Source organism: Octopus sinensis, linkage group LG21, assembly GCF_006345805.1.
Source record: "Octopus sinensis linkage group LG21, ASM634580v1, whole genome shotgun sequence".
Lineage (NCBI taxonomy): Eukaryota > Metazoa > Mollusca > Cephalopoda > Octopoda > Octopodidae > Octopus > Octopus sinensis.
In genome coordinates, this window is record NC_043017.1 from 25541465 (window position 1) to 25561464 (window position 20000).

General features: G+C 38.1%; 1 protein-coding gene across 1 annotated transcript in view; it reads left to right on the forward strand.

The window, feature by feature from the left end:
• Positions 1 to 20000, forward strand: part of LOC118767394 (mitogen-activated protein kinase kinase kinase 7-like) — an 85376-nt gene that overhangs the window by 64003 nt on the left and 1373 nt on the right. Inside the window, exons 5-6 of the mRNA XM_036511886.1 lie at positions 2159 to 2214; positions 17810 to 17888. Coding sequence (XP_036367779.1) covers positions 2159 to 2214; positions 17810 to 17888 — 135 coding nt within the window. The remainder of the gene's footprint in view (positions 1 to 2158; positions 2215 to 17809; positions 17889 to 20000) is intronic.

The window sequence follows — 20000 nt, forward strand, 5'->3', positions numbered from 1 at the left end:
GGCAGACTTTTCACGGCTGGATGCCCTTCCTAACACCAACCACCTTACAGAGCAGACAGGGTGCTCTTTACGTAGCATCAGCACTGGTAAGGCCTGTTTTGGCATGGTTTTTACAGCTGGATGCCCTTCCAAACACCAACCACTGTACAGTATGGGATTACACACACACACACACACACACACACAGTTTCCTGTGTGAATTGACTGTATGATTTACTGGTGAATCTAGTACTGCTTATAGAGCATCTTCCACTAAGCACCCACTGCAGAGGATGCAAAAAACAGCAATAATGAAACAACGAAACAAGTGTAAGCAACAGATGGTTAAACTGCACTTTATGCTTATACTTTTTCTGTATACATATATATATATATATATGAACATATATATGAAATACACACATTACACACACATATATATATTTATATATATATATATATATATATATATATATATCTACGTTCTGCCTTCACCTCACATGTCACATCAATTATCTTTCCCACACATTATAATTTGCGATTCAAACTCTCTCCCTGTTTTCCTTCATCACTTCTGCATCTCTACTGCTCTCCATTTCTTTCAACAGAGTTAATTTCATACAAGCTCTCTCCCTCTCCCTCTACTTCTTGATCTTCATATTTATCTCTCTTTAATTTCCACCACCTGCCCCTACTCCTTTTGCCCTCTCTACCCTCTACATAATCTCTCTCATGTTTTTCTCACTCTGGTTTTTTTTTTTCTTTTTCTTTTCTTTTCTTTTTTTTTTTCGTTTCTGGAACAAAAGCCAAAAACCAAAGAGAGGAAACAATAAAAAAAAATGCAAAATACAAACCCAGTTCAACAAACAAACAAACAAACAGCAGCAACAACAATCACAATAACAATAGCAACAGCGATAATAATAGTAATAAATATAACAACAAAGATAATTAAAAATTGCAAAAGGAAACAAATATGTTTTAGAAAAAAACATAAAAAGAGAGCCTTAAGTGGTTGTTTTTTTTCTTTTAATATATGCAATTTCCTTAGTATTTAAAGCTTTTGTTGTGATTTATATGTGTGTGTGTGTATATATATATACCCACACACACATGTATATATTCATGTATGCATGCATACAAATACATATATGTATGCATATATATATGTGTGTGTGTATATATATAGGTATTCATGTATATTTGCATATATGATATATATATGTATACATATGTATGTGTGTATATGTGTGTGTGTGTATATATATGTATGTATATATGTGTGTGTGTGTGTGTATATATATATATATATGTGTGTGTGTGTATATATGTGTGTGTGTGTATATATATATATAGGTATTCATTATATGTGTGTGTATATATATATATATATATATAGGTATTCATGTATATGTGTATATATGATATATATATATATATGTGTATATATATACATATGTATACAGCATGGAAGGCGGACATTAAACGATGATGATGATGATGCACTCACACACACACACACATGCATCCATACTTATGTATATACATAGATATTTGCACTGACACACACACACTCACACATCACATATCTTCATATATATATATATATGTGTGTGTGTGTGTGCATGCATGTGTGATCGTAGTGTACGATCGTAAGCGTGCACAAATGTTCATGAAACACACATACATACACACACACGAACATGTACAACTTCCGGCAGAATCTTTATTGTTTGGGATTTTTCTGTATTCTTCAAGTTATATCTTATTTTTAACAGGCTGTGTGTGTGTGTGTGTGCATGTATACATACATACATACACACACACACTATTATGTATGTATAAATATCTATATATAAATATTCATGTTGTATATCTTGTATGATATGTTTGATGTGTACGTATATTGTATATTACATGTATATAGTTTTACATATGCATACATACGTATATATATATATATATATGTATATATATGTATGTACATATATATATATATATATATATGTATGTATATATATGTATGTATATATATATATATGTATGTATATATGTATGTATATATATATTATATAATATATATATATATATATATATACATATATATATATAGATATATATACATATATATATATATGTTATATACACACATTAATATACACATTCTTATCTATTCCAGTTGGCCCAGAAATACATTAAAGCAAAGATAAATTTCCAATATTTAATGCAAAAAAAGTAAGTTTCATTCCTTCTTTTTCTCTTTCTTTCTTTCTTTCACTTAATTCCTTGTGTTTTTACATTTTTATTAGCTTACACACACAACACATGTATTCTTTATACAATATATATATACATCTATATCTTATTTTATATATGTGTATATATATATCATATGAAGGTTGGTGTGGGGAAACAGGAAATGTTTGTTCCTCGTGTCTTTGTTCTGTGTTTGTTTTGTTTGTAATGTTTGCCAATATTTTTGTTTGTGCTTTGCGTATATATCTTTCTAAATACACATACATATACACACGTATACACATCTGTGCATATACACACATGTATATATGTGTATGTATAAGTTCATATTATGTAGTTGTTATATATACATATACACACACATAGATATGTTCATATTGTATGCATGTGTTTCTGTGTATATAAAAATGTATATATATATATATGTATATACACACTCATATGTATAAATAGCATCCTATAACTGGATGCCCCTCCCATTTTCAACCTTTGCTCTTCCCTGTCTTCGGCTGTTTCACCATTCCAGCTGTTTTTGTTTATGGTGTATATAAACAATGTCACTGCTAAAACTGTGTCAAGCAAAATACACAATAAGAGGAAAAGAATTTGCATTTATTTACTCGGAATTAACTGGCATATAAATCAATTATAGCCCTAGGTACACATACACACATATACATGTATATGTACACATACACACGTATAAGTACACATACACACACACACACATATGTAGACATACATATGCATACACATATATGTACACACACTTTTTTACTTGTTTCAGTCATTTGATTGCGGCCATGCTGGAGCACCGCCTTCGGTCGAGCAAATTGACCCCAGGACTTATTCTTTGTAAGCCTAGTATTTATTCTATCGGTCTCTTTTGCCGAACCGCTAAGTTACAGGGACATAAACACACCAGCACCGGTTGTCAAGCAATTTTGGGTAGGGGGGACACAGACACACAAACATATACATACAAACACATATATATATATATATATATATATATATATATATGTGTGTGGTGTGTGTGTGTGTGTGTGTATATACATATGTATGATGGGCTTCTTTCAGTTTCCGTCTACCAAATCTACTCACAAGGCTTTGGTTGACCCAAGACTAGAGTAGAAGACACTTGCCCAAAGTGCCATGCAGTGGGACTGAACTCAGAACCATGTGGTGGGAAGTATATATATATATATTATATATATATATATATATATATATATATATATAGGCTTCTTTCAGTTCTATCTACCAAATCCGGCTTTTGTTGGCCTGAGGCTATAGTAGAAGACACTTGCTCAAGGTGCCATGCTGTGGAACTGAACCCAGAACCATGTGTTTGAGTAGCAACCTGCTTAGCAAACAGCCATGCCTGCGCCTGTATATGTACACACATACAGATGTATCAAAAACCTGCCGTTTATGTTAGCCAAGGTAGACAAAACGCTACCCACACAAAAACCATAAATATTTATTATCATAATTACGAAACAAATATCAAAAGTGAATTATTCCTATTTCATTATGAAAATGCTAATTTAACAATGCATGGAATTCAGTGTGTAACTCAATCAAATGGCTACAATTTAAGTATTGGACAGGTATAATAAGCACTGCCTTTCAAGTGCAATGTTTATACTGAGTGTAAAACAATTAAATGCACATCCCATGTGTTTGACTCCGTAATACATAAAATGCAGAGCTAATGGAAGCTGAATAATAACTGGCTCCATTAAGTGTCATTGTAAAGTGAAAGTGAAACTAGGCACATGTGAGTGTGTGTGTGTTAGCCTCTAAGGATTGAAGTAATTTTAAGAGGTACTATATGAGTCTTTGTGAATGTATAGACTGGTAATTGAAAATGTGTCTAAATGCAGTTGCGTACAAAATGCAAATGTGCATTGGATGCAAGCGTGGCTGTGCGGTTTAAGAGGCTTGCTTTGCAGCAGCCTTATAGCCTTGCTTTGGGATCAGTCCTACTGCATGGCACGTTTGACAAGTTTTTTTCTAGCATAGCCCCAGGCTGACCAATGCTCTCAGAGTCAATTTGGTTGATGGAAACTGTGTGGAAGCCTGTCATATGTATATGTATTTGCACCAACCTTCTTCACATTATTTCCCACATTGTTTCTTATTTTCTTACTGTCCACCAACCACATGGTTCCGGGTTCAGTCCCACTGTGTGGCACCTTGGGCAAGTGTCTTCTACTATAGCCCCGGGCCGACCAATGCCTTGTGAGTGAATTTGGTAGACAGAAACTGAAAGAAGCCCGTCGTGTATATGTATATATATACATATATATATATGTGTGTGTGTGTGTGTGTTTGTGTGTCTGTGTTTGTCCCCCTAGCATCGCTTGACAACCGATGCTGGTGTGTTTACGTCCCCGTCACTTAGCGGTTCGGCAAAAGAGACTGATAGAATAAGTACTTGGCTTACAAAGAATAAGTCCCGGGGTCGAGTTGCTCGACTAAAAGGCGGTGCTCCAGCATGGCTGCAGTCAAATGACTGAAACAAGTAAAAGTAACGTATAAACAGAGTTCAGTCCCACTACATGGCACTGAGCAAGTCTTGTCTTTCTGTCAGTGTTTGGCCACCACCACCACTTGATAACCAGTGTTAGTGTGTTTACATCCCCTGTAACTTAGCGGTTCAGCAAAAAAAGGACCGATTGGCAGACACGTTAGCGCGCCGGGCAAAATGCTTAGCGGTATTTCGTCTGTCGTTACTTTCTGATTTCAAATTCCGCCGAGGTCAACTTTGCCTTTCATCCTTTCGGGGTCGATAAATAAAGTACCAGTTTTGCACTGGGGTCGATATAATCGACTCAATCCCTTTGTCTGTTCTTGTTTGTCCCCTCTATGTTTAGCCCCTTCTGGACAGTAAAGAAATATATAATAAGTACCAGGCTTTACCAAAAAATAAGAAGAACTGGGGTGAATTTGTCTAAAATTCTTCAAGGCAGTGCTCCAGGATGGCCAGTTTGATGCTTGAAACAAGTAAAAGATAAAATACTGGGGTTGATATATTTCACTAAAACCTTCAAGGTGGTACTCCAGCATGGTCCACAGTCAATGTATTCAATTAAACCCTTCAAGATGGTGCTCCAGCATAGCCATAGTCCAGTGACCGAAATGAGTAAAAGGTAGGCATGGTTTAATGGTTTTAAGAAGTTTCTTTATAACTATGTGATGCCGAGTTCAATACCACTGCCCAGCACTGTGAAAATATCTTCTCCTCTGGCCTTTGGTTCACCTATACTTTCGTCCACAGAAACTTTGCTCTGACACACATCAATAATATGTATTTGTGGGCCAAACCCTTTTCTGAAATCTGTAGGGTGAGATTTTGTAAAGATTTGGTTGCTATTTCTAGCAGGTTTAATGACTTGGTAGTCCTTTTTACTTCTTTATATTGTTTAACCCCAGGTCAACCTTGATCCAGCCAACTCATTTCACTGTGTAACATGGATTTTGTCCCTGGGTAGCAACAGTTATTTCCTATTTGCTTACTCTAAAGAAATTATGAAAAACGGCTCATATTTCCTTCAGACTCTGCTTTTGTAATATTTGACCCTTTAGTGTTCAGATTATTCCGTTAAATGTAATATTTTTTTATTCAAATTGTTTTTAATTAATTCTGCATTTTCTTATAGCTTTTGAGGTTTCAATGATGTGATTGTTTATTTTTAGAATATCAATGTAGGTTAGGTGTGAGAGGCTAGATATCGCCAGTTTGAATATAAAACATGTAGAATATTTGGGCCGGTTTAAACACTTAAGGGTTAAACAAACCTCAGATTAGATGCTGTGGAATTTTCTTATTTGGTCCTTATGATTTCTCTTGTATTCAAACAGGGTCTACTGTCCTTAGTTCTTCTATAAACTAGCTGAGCATGGCCGCAGTCAAATGACTGAAACAAATAAAAGAATAAATAGCTGTCATTATTAACCCTTTTTTGGGCAGCAAGCTGGCAGAACTGTTAGCATTCTTTGGGGTTGATAAAAGAGTCAGCAGAAGTTCGCCATTACCTTCTGCTGGAGCCGCGTGGAGCTTAGGTGTTTCGCTCATAAACACACACATCGCCCGGTCTGAGATTCGAACTCACGATGCCCCCCGACTGTAAGTCCACTACTCTAACCATTAGGCCATGTGCCTCCATGTGATACTGAACCCTTCTCAGTATCACCAAGTTAAAATTGAAGTAATCATTAGCTCTGGTTGTCCATAAACAGAAAGGCAACTTTGGTCAAGGAGCAGACATGGTTAACAATTAAAAAAAGCCTTTTACTCAGCAATTCCATTTCTTTTGTCAGACTGACATCTCAAGAACTACATCAACAAATGTCTCTTTTTTTGTCTTTTTCCAAGATGGCAAAATTGTAATTTTAGGAAGATTTATTCACCTTCTTGTACCTTGGGAGTATGCCCTGGCACCCAGTCACTATTACCTTTATCTGCCTTCCAGCTACTCTCATCCACCCTTGTACAATGAAAGGAAGGTATCTATCTCCTTTATAGGTATACATCTATTTCTTTACTACCTACAAGGGGCTAAACACAGAGATGACAAACAAGGACAGACAAATGGATTAAGTCGATTATATCGACCCCAGTGCATAACTGGTACTTATTTAATCGACCCCGAAAGGATGTCGACTGTGGCGGAATTTAAACTCAGCTCGTAGCGGCAGATGAAATACCACTAAGCATTTTACCCAGGGTGCTAACGTTTCTGCCAGCTCAGCCTTCAATGCCTGGCATAAAACCACCTCCTCCCTCCCAAATACACTCCCATTCATTTGAGGGTTTTTGTTTTCCCTTTTCCATGTCTTGCTAAAAGAAAAAAAAACACAAAGCTCCCAGTACACTCTGTAAATGTAGAGGTGTATAGCTTAGTGATTGGCTGGGCCCATGATTGTAAAGTTGTGGTTTCAATTGTTGAACTGAGTAATGTGTTGTGTTGTGTTCTTGAGCAAGACACTTCATTTCATATTGTACCAGTCAACTCAGCAGGTAAAAATGAGTAATTCTGTGATGGATTGGCGTCCTGTCCAGGGAGGAATATCTCTATGCTAGAGCACCCAGGAAACCAGCCCTGTGTCCCCTCCCCGTTATGGAGTAATGCGGACTAACCACCCCACACTATGTAAAGCTGCTGGCATTAGGAAGGGTATCCAACCATGTCAGAACTAACAATGGGGCCCCGATACAACTCACTCCTGCTCCAGAGCGTCGGCTGCGGGGTCACTCCGAAAAGCTCTATCTGCGACGATTTCATCTCAATCGAAGGAGAGGGGCTTTCTCTGTCCGGGTTGCGGATCCGTGGAATAAGCTGCCAGACGAGATAGTGAAGATGCCGATGACCGCTCGGTTCAAAGTCTCGTTTGACCAGAAATGGCCTGAACTCTTTGCTTGAACACCACCCTGTACATAACTCCATGTCCCCCTACATGGCCTTGCTTTTTGAGCCAAAACATTAACTTAACTTAACTTAACAGCTTGTTGGATCTTTTGTCAAACTGCTCATCCTGTGCTGGGATTGGAAGTGGATGAGAAATGCTGTCGGTTTGGCTGCAGCTTCTAGCAAAACCCTTCACTGGTTTAAATAAACACTAATTTATTATCGTTGTTGTAGAGTCATAGGTTAACACTGATCAAACAGAGATCTGTGATCAAAGACATTGAAGCTGAGGCCATTCCATCTGGGTTTTTTCCAGACATACTGTATCTAGGACCGCATTTAACCTTCTTGTTCTGAGACATTGAGGTGTGATTGGAAAGAGATCTTTGTTTTTCCTTTTCATTCTGTTTTTTTTTTTTTTGGCCACAGCTATTTTTAGTAGGTCAAGTTACTGCATAGAGAGAGAGGGAGAGGTGGGGGGGTTCTTTTGTATTTGTGTTGTTGTTGTTGTCTATACTTGTGTATCGGCCAATAAGAAGTGCTGCACTTCACAGGTCTGTCGAATTATTTCCATTCTATTTTCGTGCCGCTGGCTTTAAGTATTTGGTGGGTGGCAAGGTCGGAGGTCGGATGTCGAAGGTTAACGTCAGATGTGGTAGTATGCTGTTGTGCTTCTTGTTTCTCTTGTATCCCGTTCGGTGCATTCATGGACCAGAATCAACTAACATAACAGTTCCCGGGGACGTGGCAGTGTTGCTGTTGTTGTTGGTGGTGGTAGTGGTGGTGGCGGGGTGGGGCGTGTTGGCAGGGAAGGAGAGGAGGAAGCAGATGAGGGCAGGCCGTTCAGGCAGTGGTGGTGGTGTTGCTTTCTGTTTGACGGATTTCAAGATTCAAGACTACAGTTGTTTATTTACAGAAGTGCAGAACCTGAGGAAACCTGAGTAAAAAGATCATATACACACACACATGTACACACACACACACGTATATATCAACAAACACACACACGCATATATCAACAAACACTCACATGCATATATCAACAAACACACACACACACATATATATATATATATATATATATATACAGATGTGTATATATGTATATATATGTGTGTGTGTATAATAATGGTTGCTTTACTCAATTTCACCCTTGCTATATATGTATCAAGCACTTTAGATACTTTTGTACAAATAACATGTGTATTTTGTATGTCTATATTTTATCGATATTTGTGTGTGTGTATATATATACATACACACACACACACACACACGTAAACACACTGAGACACCCTGTAGAAACACTCGTGTGCTGGGCTTTTTACTTGGTATTAAATTCTTATGTAATGGAAGGAGATGTCAGAAACAAGTCTTGAGAATAAAAAAAAACAACCTATCTCTCCATATAAAACTGCAATAACAGAACCCCTCCTCCTCCTCCTTCAACCCCTCCATGTTTTGCTTCTTCCTCCACATTGTAGTTGTTGTTGCTGCTGTTGTTGTTGTTGTTTCTTGTTGCCAGTTTGTTGTTTTCTGTTGTTTTTGCCTTGCTTTCCTCTTTCGTTGTTGTCGTATATTTGCAAATGTGTTGTCGATATTGAAGTTTGTTATCATAGTTGTTGTTGTTGTTATGTATATCTGCAAACTCTTCCTTGTATGTATGTACATTCTTGTTATCACTATATTATATATATATATATATATATATATACATATTATATATATATACATACATATATATATATACATACATTATATATATATACATACATATATATATATTACACATACATATATATATACATATATATATATATACACATACATATATATATATATATATATATAATACATATATATACATATATATATATACACATACATATATATATATATGAGCCCTTTTGTGGTTAGCGTCATGTATTTGCAAGCCCCTTGTTGTTGGTTATTAATTTTTGTTATCGCTATTGGCCAGCCCCTTATCTTGTTTTTGTTGTCACTAAATATTTACCAGCCCCTTATTTTTGTTATTGTTGTTACTTTTATATTGGCAAGCTTCTTCTTCTTATTATTATTATTATTATTGTCACTACATATTTGCAAATTCCTTCTAAACGGCGTTATTACCCCCAATTCTCCCCCTCTTGACACCCCCCATCTGTGTTTATCTTAATTTGTTTCCCCTCTCTTTGTTATTGTTTTGGGAACAAGCTGTTGCAAATTGCCACTTAATATCAGTACAATCCCAGAATTCCTTTTTGGCCATGTGTGCATCTGTGTGCATTTCACGTGCACACCTTATCAAAACAAACAAGCACATCCGCATTCATTGACTCGTACTCTTTACACAACGCTAACCTTCTCTGACACGCGTACCCCCCCCCCAGCCACACAATACGCACCCCGTACATAAGTGAAAGGCTCTCTGTCTCTTTCAACAATGGGTATTCACTCTTATTAATCATTAAATCCTTTCGTTTCCATATTTCTGTTGGAATATACCAACATTGTTTTAATTAATTTTAGAAATAACAAAAAATATACACAAATAGGAGTGGCTGTGTGGTAAGTAGCTTACTTATCAACCACATGGTTCCAGGTTCAGATCCACTGTGTGGCACATTGGGCAAGTGTCTTCTACTATAGCCTTGCGCTGACCAAAGCCTTGTGGGTGGATTTGGTAGACAGAAACTGAAAGAATGTGGCAAGCTGGCAGAAACGTTAGCACGCCGGGCGAAATGCTTATCGGTATTTCGTCTGCCGTTATGTTCTGAGTTCAAATTCCGCCGAGGTCGACTTTGTCTTTCATCCTTTTGGGGTCGCTAAATTAAGTACCAGTTATGCACTGGGGTTGATGTAATCAACTTAAACCCTTTGTCCTTGTTTGTCCCCTCTATGTTTAGCCCCTTGTGGGCAATAAAGAAATAAGAAACTGAAGAAGCCTCGTATATATATACATATATATGTGTGTGTTTGTGTATGTGTATGTTTGTCTCCCTCACCATTGCTTGACAACCGATGGTGGCATGTCTACAATAATAATAAGAAGAAGCTTGCCACTATAAAGTAACAACAATAACAAAAATAAGGGGTCGACAAATATTTAGTGACACCAAAAACCAGATAAGGGGCTGGCAAATAGCGATAACAAAAATTGATAACCAACAACAAGGGGCTTCCAAACCACTTTAGAGTGTGCTGAGTATTTTTACGTGATACCAGGGTCCACCTGAGTAAAATTGGAATCAAAGGGGTCCATAGGTAAAAAAATGGTTGAGGGTCACTGGTCTAGAGGGTCCTTTCATTGAATTCACAACTGTACAGGTTCTAAAATATATGATTATACAAGGCCCCTTGGTGGGTGGGGGGGCCTAGCAACTTCTTTTGTTATCGAAGCTTACATATTCAACAAGATGACTAAATATTATGTTGTTCATGCTGTTGTTGTCATTGTTTAACTCTAATTCCATATCATGGTTTCACATTATTGTATTCAGGAGTTTGAGCAGTGACCCCCCCCCCCCCCAGCAGACTCTCACTGCAGTTGTTACAGCAAAAGACAAGATGATAGCATATCACACTGCAGCATGTGGCGTTACTGGTGCTTTTTTTCTGGACCCCCAGGCTACCAACTAGCATGGGGTCACGGCCTGGAAGCAATCACAGGCACTAGATGTGAACGGAAACTTGTGGAAGGCTATCTGGTACAGACCTCTATCTGTAATTTAAAGGGGCCCCCTCCTCCCCAACTTTATTACACACACATTGCGTCATACTGGTTTTGTGACTGACTGTGATGTACTCAGCCAATTACACTGTAATTCAATTAGTAAATTGATTGGATAACTAGATCTACTTGTCATCAAAACTGACAGAGGATTTAGTTGCTTACATTGTGTGTATTTATTCAAAGATATTAGTTCGTTAGAGTTTGTCTTTGTTTGTTTGCGTTAATATTATCGTGTGTTTGCGTTAGTTTATCCCAAATTGGCTCCGGCTTAGCAAACATCTCATCAAAGGCTGACCATATTGTCTTTTATTCAGACACTGTGTATCTAGGAATAAATTGTCTAATGTGTCTTCGAATGTGTGATCTTGCTGTTAAGTTTTTGCAAGGTTAAATATACCCAGAAGAAGCAATAAATTGTACAATGTTCAAGATTAGTGGATTATGTAATCTTCATGGTGCTTGCATTAAGAATTTCTCTCATCCTTATCATGTGTGAAAAAGTGGGTTTTTTTTTTTACAAATGAGGTAAAAAAAAACTGCAAATTTTCCATCACGATGTAGGACAAGATACTGTGATAGCCTGGGCTTCAGAGGCCCACAGCTCTTCAATATCCTCCCGAAGAACCTGAGAGACCTGCATGGGGTAGATGCAGATGTCTCTAAAATAAAACTGGATCTCTTCCTGTCAGGTGTCCCAGATGAACCAACTACACGGCAGGAGGTGCAGATGAGGGCAGCTGCATCGAACTCTCTCATGCACCAAATGGCAATTGCTAAAAAGCATTCGTGAAGTAAAATCATGTAGCAACACCAAATGGCGGTGCCCCAGCATGGCCACAGCTCGTGAGCTGAAACTAGATAAAGATAAAGATATGGGGTCGGACTACTGGCAGGTTATTTGGAAGATTGAACAAATAGATGTTTCATTTTCTAATTTTGCACTGAGAGATTTGGTTGCTATGTCCAGCAGGTTGAGCAACTGTGGAAGTATGTGGCTTATTAACTAAAGTATTGGACTCATGATTGTAAGATTGTGGTTTCAATTCCTAGATGGGGTGATGCATTTTGTTCTTGAGCAAGACACTTCATTCCACGTTGCTCCAGTCCCCTAAGCTGGCAAAGATTAGTAATCCTGTGATGGACCAGGGTCCCATGCAGGTGGGGAATCTATATGTCATGGAAATTGAGAAACCGGCCCCTATGAAGTTGGCATGATTCGAGAAGGTAACTAACTTCACAGGTTGAGCAACCACAAAAAGGACTCCTCTTTAGATTTGTTTTGGTGTCATCATGTCGGTCTGTTTGGTGGCGAGCTGGCAGAATCGTTAGCATGCTGGGCGAAATGCTTAGCGGTATTTCGTCTGCCGTTACGTTCTGAGTTCAAATTCCGCCGAGGTCAACTTTGCCTTTCATCCTTTCGGGGTCGATTAAATAAGTACCAGTTACGTACTGGGGTCGATATTATCGACTTAATCCGTTTGTCTGTCCTTGTTTGTTCTCTCTGTGTTTAGCCCCTTGTGGGTGGTAAAGAAATAGGTATGTTTGGTGGTGGTTGTGTTACTCTGTTATGGACAGTCAGTTTAAGTGTCTCAGTGTTAATGTGTTTAAGTCTGAACACTTGTCTTGGTGTAGTGTTCTGTATGTGTTCATTTTCATTTCTATGTGTTTTACTTGTATGGTTGTGTTTGAACTGTGAGCAATGAATTGCTCATTGTTGTTTGGCCCCAGAATAATCCTGAGAGAACTGACCCATGATATAAAAAAACCCCACGTGGTTTATAATGATAGGGAGTTGGCTGTACTGACCAGCGAGCTGTAGGTTTTACATTAGAGTGGCCTTTTCCTAGGGCTGGAGAGCTCCACCAACCCTGGAATTGATGCAGGGGTGTCAAAGATGACACTGGACTACCTAGAGGACTCCACTCTTTGATTTGCTATTAAGGTTGAGTCTGTCGGCTTTTTCTTTTTTCAAGGAACTCCACAAAGCAGTGAGGGTTTGTGCTTAGAGTTTCTTCTATAGAATGCTAGCTAACCCATAGTGGGGACATTGGCAGGTGTTACTAATCTGTGTGAAAGTAGACCTGAAAACAATAATAGCTCAGAAGTGGTTCCGTACCATGAAACCCAGGAGCTTCCATACCAGAGCTTCATGACTGAATGCAGTTCGCTAAGCCTAAAGAGTGGGGTCAGATTGTGACGCCTGGTCCTCACTTTTGAAACTACTAAGCACAGGCAGGAAGAAAAGGCCATCAGCATCAAGAACTCGTTTACATAGTCACTTCTTGAGACCCTATCAATGGTTTTCAAACATGAAAAACACTGTCATAATATCTGGGGTCACAATATTCAATATGCCCATCTTTCCAAGATGGCAGGGTGTAATTTGAAGGATAATATTTTTTAGTGGGGTGAATTATTGCAGAGAACAGATTGTGTTTTAGTGATACTTTCTGATGTTGAGTTACCTGTCTGTCTGTTTGTCTGACGTTAACTAACAACAGGGGCTTGCAAATACATGATGCTAACAACAAAAGGGCTTATATCTGTCTGTCTGTCTATATATATGTTTATATGTGTTTTGTGTTCGCTCAGTTTGTGTTAGTGTGTTTGTATTGATGTCCCATGTGAGTAAGCACAGGTTGTGATAATGTGTTTGTTATTTCTTTACTGCCCACAAGGGGCTACAGACAGAGGGGACAAACAAGGACAGACAAACGGATTGAGTCGATTATATTGACCCCAGTGTGTAACTGGTACTTATTTAATCAACCCCGAAAGGATGAAAGGCAAAGTCAGCCTCCGTGGAATTTGAACTCAGAGCATAGCGGCAGGCGAAATACCTATTTCTTTATTACCCACAAGGGGCTAAACATAGAGGGGACAAACAAGGACAGACATAGGTATTAAGTCGATTACATCGACCCCAGAGCATAACTGGTACTTATTCAATCAACCCCAAAAGGATGAAAGGCAAAGTCGACCTCGGTGGAATTTGAACTCAGAACGTAGCGGCAGACGAAATACCTATTTCTTTACTACCCACAAGGGGCTAAACATAGAGGGGACAAACAAGGACCGACAAACGGATTAAGTCGATTACATCGACCCCAGAGTATAACTGGTACTTATTTAATCAACCCCAAAAGGATGAAAGGCAAAGTCGACCTCGGTGGAATTTGAACTCAAAAGGTAGCGGCAGACGAAATACCGCAAAGCATTTCGCCTGGCATGCTAACGTCTCTGCCAGTTCGCCGCTTTAATGGTTGTGATAATGTATTTGTGTGTACATGAATGCTTGAGTCTTTCAACTCCCTTATATTACATACACAAGCCCCCCTATCATATTTGTATTTAGTATGCACAAACTCTCCTGATGCACTTCCTCCTTAGCTAAATAGTTGATTTTCATAACCAGCATCACTACATTGTTTCCCTTCTACTCTTTTACTTGTTTCAGTCATTTGACTGCGGCCATGCTGGAGCACCGCCTTTAGTCAAGCAAATCGACCCCGGGACTTATTCCTTGTAAGCCCAGTATTTATTATATCGGTCTCTTTTGCCGAACCGCTAAGTGACGGGGACATAAACACACCAGCATCGGTTGTCAAGCAATGCTAGGGGGCCAAACACAGACACACAAACATACACACACACATATATATATATATATACATATATACGAGGCTATAGCAGAAGACACTTGCCCTAAGGTGCCACGCAGTGGGACTGAACCTGGAACCATGTGGCTGGTTAGCAAGCTACTTACCACACAGCCACTCCTGTGCCTATCTGTCTTTCTCTTACCAAGTGAATAAAATATTTCGCTGAGGCGGTTTAATAAGGTGTAAACAAATCTGTTGGCTTTAAGAGCCAGCTCCCTTTCAAATGAGTATCTGATTTTAATTTTCAAAAAATTTTGGTTAGTTGACCTTATTGGAGATATCTACCTTCTTTGCAGTTTTTAGATTCTAAATATTCCTAGAGGGAGGTTTTGCCAACTAATTGCACAGATAATCTTACCATGTGTACACTTTCTTGCTAGTATGTTTGCATGTGTGTTACACTTGTGTATGATGCGTGTGCTTTTGTTTGAGAGAGTGTGTGTGTGTGTGTGAGTGTGTGCGTGTTGGAGCTTAAGTTAGTATTGCATATCATATATTGGTACACTTGTGTGTGTGTGTGGGGGGGGGGGCTTATGATATTTCATGTTGTCAGTGTGTATATTTGTTAGTCTCTCAGTATATTAGTATTGTATATTAGTATTGTATCGATATAGTTGTGTGCGTGCGTTATTCCTTTATCTCTTGTTAACAGTCTTCTGGTTTGGTGCCAACCAAGCTGGGAAGTTGCCAAAAAATATTGTGATCTCCTCTTTCGCTGTTTCTCATACTTTGCTTTCTGACAGATACTTAAACTATACACACTACACACACACATATTCATGTATTATACACTATTATATATTCAAAGACAATACAGTGTACAACTATGCATTTACCATGTATATACACTTAACAATACACGGTACCCCTACACACACACACACTTGAAGTTCTGCAGAAAACCATGTACTCAGAGTCATATACACACAACATTATATGCATTTGGTGCTATATACACACTGCTCTACACATTCTGAGACACATAACACTGTTATTTACACATTTATACAACAACATACAAATATATTGGTATGTACATCCATCACACACATACAGACATATTTCATGAAATGCACACACATATACACACACACACGTGTCTGTGTGTATATGTATGTATGTTAATGTATGTATGCGTGTATATATATATATACACACACACACATGCATATATATATATGCATACACACATACCTATACACACACACATATATATGTAGATTTATATACACACATACACATTGCTATACACAATTACATGCATTCATACAACTATAACTGCACATTCATAGATATTCACAAGTAGTTGCAAGTATAGGTGCAGGAGTGGCTGTGTGGTAAGTAGCTTGCTTACAAACCACATGGTTCCGGGTTCAGTCCCACTGCGTGGCATCTTGGGCAAGTGTCTTCTGCTATAGCCCCGGGCCGACCAATGCCTTGAGAGTGGATTTGGTAGACGGAAACAGAAAGAAGCCCGTCGTATATATGTATATACATATATATATGCATGTGTGTGTTTGTGTGTGTGTTTGTCCCCCTAGCATTGCTTGACAACCGATGCTGGTGTGTGTTTACGTCCCCGTCACTTAGCGGTTCGGCAAAAGAGTCTGATAGAATAAGTACTGGGCTTACAAAGAATAAGTCCCGGGGTCGATTTGCTCGACTAAAGGCGGTGCTCCAGCATGGCCGCAGTCAAATGACTGAAACTAGTAAAAGAGTAAAAGAGATGGTTACGGTATTTACTAGTAGTACGGGTGTTGTAGAAGTGCTCATAGTAATAACTATTGAATGGATACTCCCTCTCTCTCTCTCTCTGTTACTTGTTTCAGTCATTTGACTGCGGCCATGCTGGAGCACCGCCTTTTAGTCGGGCAAATCGACCCCCAGGACTTATTCTTTGTAAGCCTAGTACTTATGCTATCGGTCTCTTTTTGCCGAACTGCTAAGTTATGTTGGTGGGACAAACACAGACACACACACACATATATATATATATATATATATATACCGGAGTAAACACATAAATGTGAAACAAGGTGGAAAAAAGAGTACTCAAATACCAGTGGTAGAGTAATATGCCGTTCATCAGACAGTTTTTGCTAGCAAAAACTGTCTGATGAACGGCAACGAGAAACTCAGAGTAACAGATTTTGTTGAATTTTCTGCTGCTTAAAATAAAGTATATATATATATATATATATATAATATATATATATATATATATATGACAGGCTTCCTTCAGTTTCCGTATACCAAATCCATTCACAAGGCTTTGTTCGGCCTGAGGCTATAGTAGAAGACACTTGCCCAAAGTGTCACGCAGTGGGACTGAACCTGGAACCATGTGGTTGGTAAGCAAGCTTCTTACCACACAGCCACTCCTTGTTTATAAGATGAAAAAAATTTTGTCAACTTTTATTATATTCATTATATATATTGTTTCTGGTATAAATTAATATTACTAAGAAATATTTATTTCTTTATTGCCCACAAGGGGCTAAGAAATATTACCAGTTCCTGGCAGATAGTTTGAGAAGCACTGACTTAGAGTCTTAGTAACAACTTGAATACTTCATCATTGGTGTCCATGGTCCCTTGTCATATTTGTTCTGCCCAAGTTCTCTAGGCACTCCCTTGCCGTCCTTGCTAGTGGCAACCAGTTGCTGAAAAATGTGAAGTAAAAATTTAATAAGTGATGTTCATCAAATCAGTGATTAATTAAGATGATAATTAATTGCTGTTATTGTCTTTCATATTTTCAGGAAAGAATTAATTGAAGACTATGGCTCTGGAGACACATACATTAGTGAAAAGGAACGGGATCTACGAACTGCAGAATATGTAAGTTTGCTTCGCCACTCCACATACAGCGATCGGTTCAAAGACATGTGACTTAACTCCAAAAACTATGTAACATGCAAAAAAAATATTTTAAAAAATTTATTAGCTTCCATCTCTTTTGATAAATGGTTTATACATTTTTTACACATCTATTCCATTTTCCTCTTCAGTATTAGAGTTTAAATGATCTTTCTTCTTTTAAATTCTATTAAATGTATACTCATTGGTCTGTTGGTCTGTCTATCTATCCGTGTGTCTATCTATCCGTGTGTCTATCTATCCGTGTGTCTATCTATCCATCTGTCTGTCTGTCTATCCTTGTGTCTATCTATCTATCTATCTGTCTGTCTATCCGTGTGTCTATCTATCTATCTATCTGTCTATCTATCCATCTGTCTGTCTGTCTATCCTTGTGTCTATCTATCTATCTATCTGTCTGTCTATCCGTGTGTCTAACTATCTATCTATCTGTCTGTCTATCCGTGTGTCTATCTATCTATCTATCTATCTATCTGTCTGTCTATCCATGTCTCTATCTATCTATCTATCTGTCGGTCTATCCGTGTGTCTATCTATCTATCTGTCTGTCTGTCTATCTGTGTGTCTATCTATCTATCTATCTATCTATCTATCTATCTATCTATGTATGTATATGTCTGTCTATCCTTGTGTCTATCTATCTATCTATCTATCTATCTATCTGTCTGTCTATCTGTGTGTCTGTTTATCTATCTATCTATCTGTCTGTCTGTCTGTCTATCTGTGTGTCTATCTATCTATCTATCTATCTGTCTGCCTGTATATCTGTCTGTCAGTCTATCTGCCTGCCTGTCTGTCTGTCTATCTATCTATCTGTCTATATATCTGTCTCACTGTCTGTCCATGTTCCTACATGTTTGGTTTATTTGCTCATGTATGCACACATCTAGGTATATATGCATAGAGAATCACACACTTAGAGAGAGAGAGATATAAACAGCTTGGATATGTTTCAGCCACAGATTGGCTCAGGCTATTGTATCAGGTAGCATGTTGTGCTCTGGGGCATTTCACATTCTCCCCTCAAATACGTATCTAACTTAGTAGCACTTTAGTAATTTTTTAGTCAAGTAAGTTTCTTGGTATCATCGAACCGATTCCCTCTTTTTCTATCTACAATTGCATTGTTTGCACAGATGAGTTCATGTGTGACATGATGTAGAAAAATCAGTGCTGGCTCTGATTTCTATAGAACATAAAAATTGAATTAATAGCACTGCTAACACAGGTAGGACATAATATTGACTTTCAAACCTTTAACATACTTGGTAGTCTATGATGGTTAATAAGAAAATCTGGTGCCCTTACCTACATTTTAAATTTTAGATATGTTTGCTGTGCCATGTAAAAAGCATCCAGTCCACACTGTAAAGTGGTTGGCATTTGGAAAGGCATCCAATCTGTAAAAATCGTGCCAAAACTGACCTCATCTGTGTTTGTGCCACATGAAAAGCACTCAGGCCACTCTGCTGGGTGTTTGGTCTTAGGAAGGGCATCAAGCTGTAAAAACCATGCCAAAACAGGCACAGAAGTCTGGTGCAGGCCCCTGCCTGTCCAGCTCTTGTCAAACCATCTATCCCATGGCAGCAAGGAAAGTGGATGTTAAATGCTGATGATACTGATGTAAAGTTAGATAAATTAATGAATCTGAGGTTTATTTTTTTCCATAAATTTCTTAAAAAACAAATTAGATGATGTAATTGAGATGTACCTGTAGTTGTCTATTTTGATCCCGTAAACCTGTGGTCAAGCTGGACTTGAACCCAGGATATAAATGAAAATCAACCCATCACTTTACTGACTTTGCCAGGAAAGTGCACGGCCTTGTGGTTAGGGTGTTCAGCTTATAATCATTAAGGTTGAGAGATCAATTCCTGAATCAGGTAGCATGTTGTGCTCTGGAGCATTTCACATTCTCCCCTCAAATATTACTAAAGTCACAGAAAACCATGAACACCACCACATTAAATAGCTATATAAGATTTAAATATATCATTTTCAAACTAGCTATTGTCTCAGTGGTCCTGTGGGTAAAAGACATACAGACATAGCAACACATACTCCTTGGACACA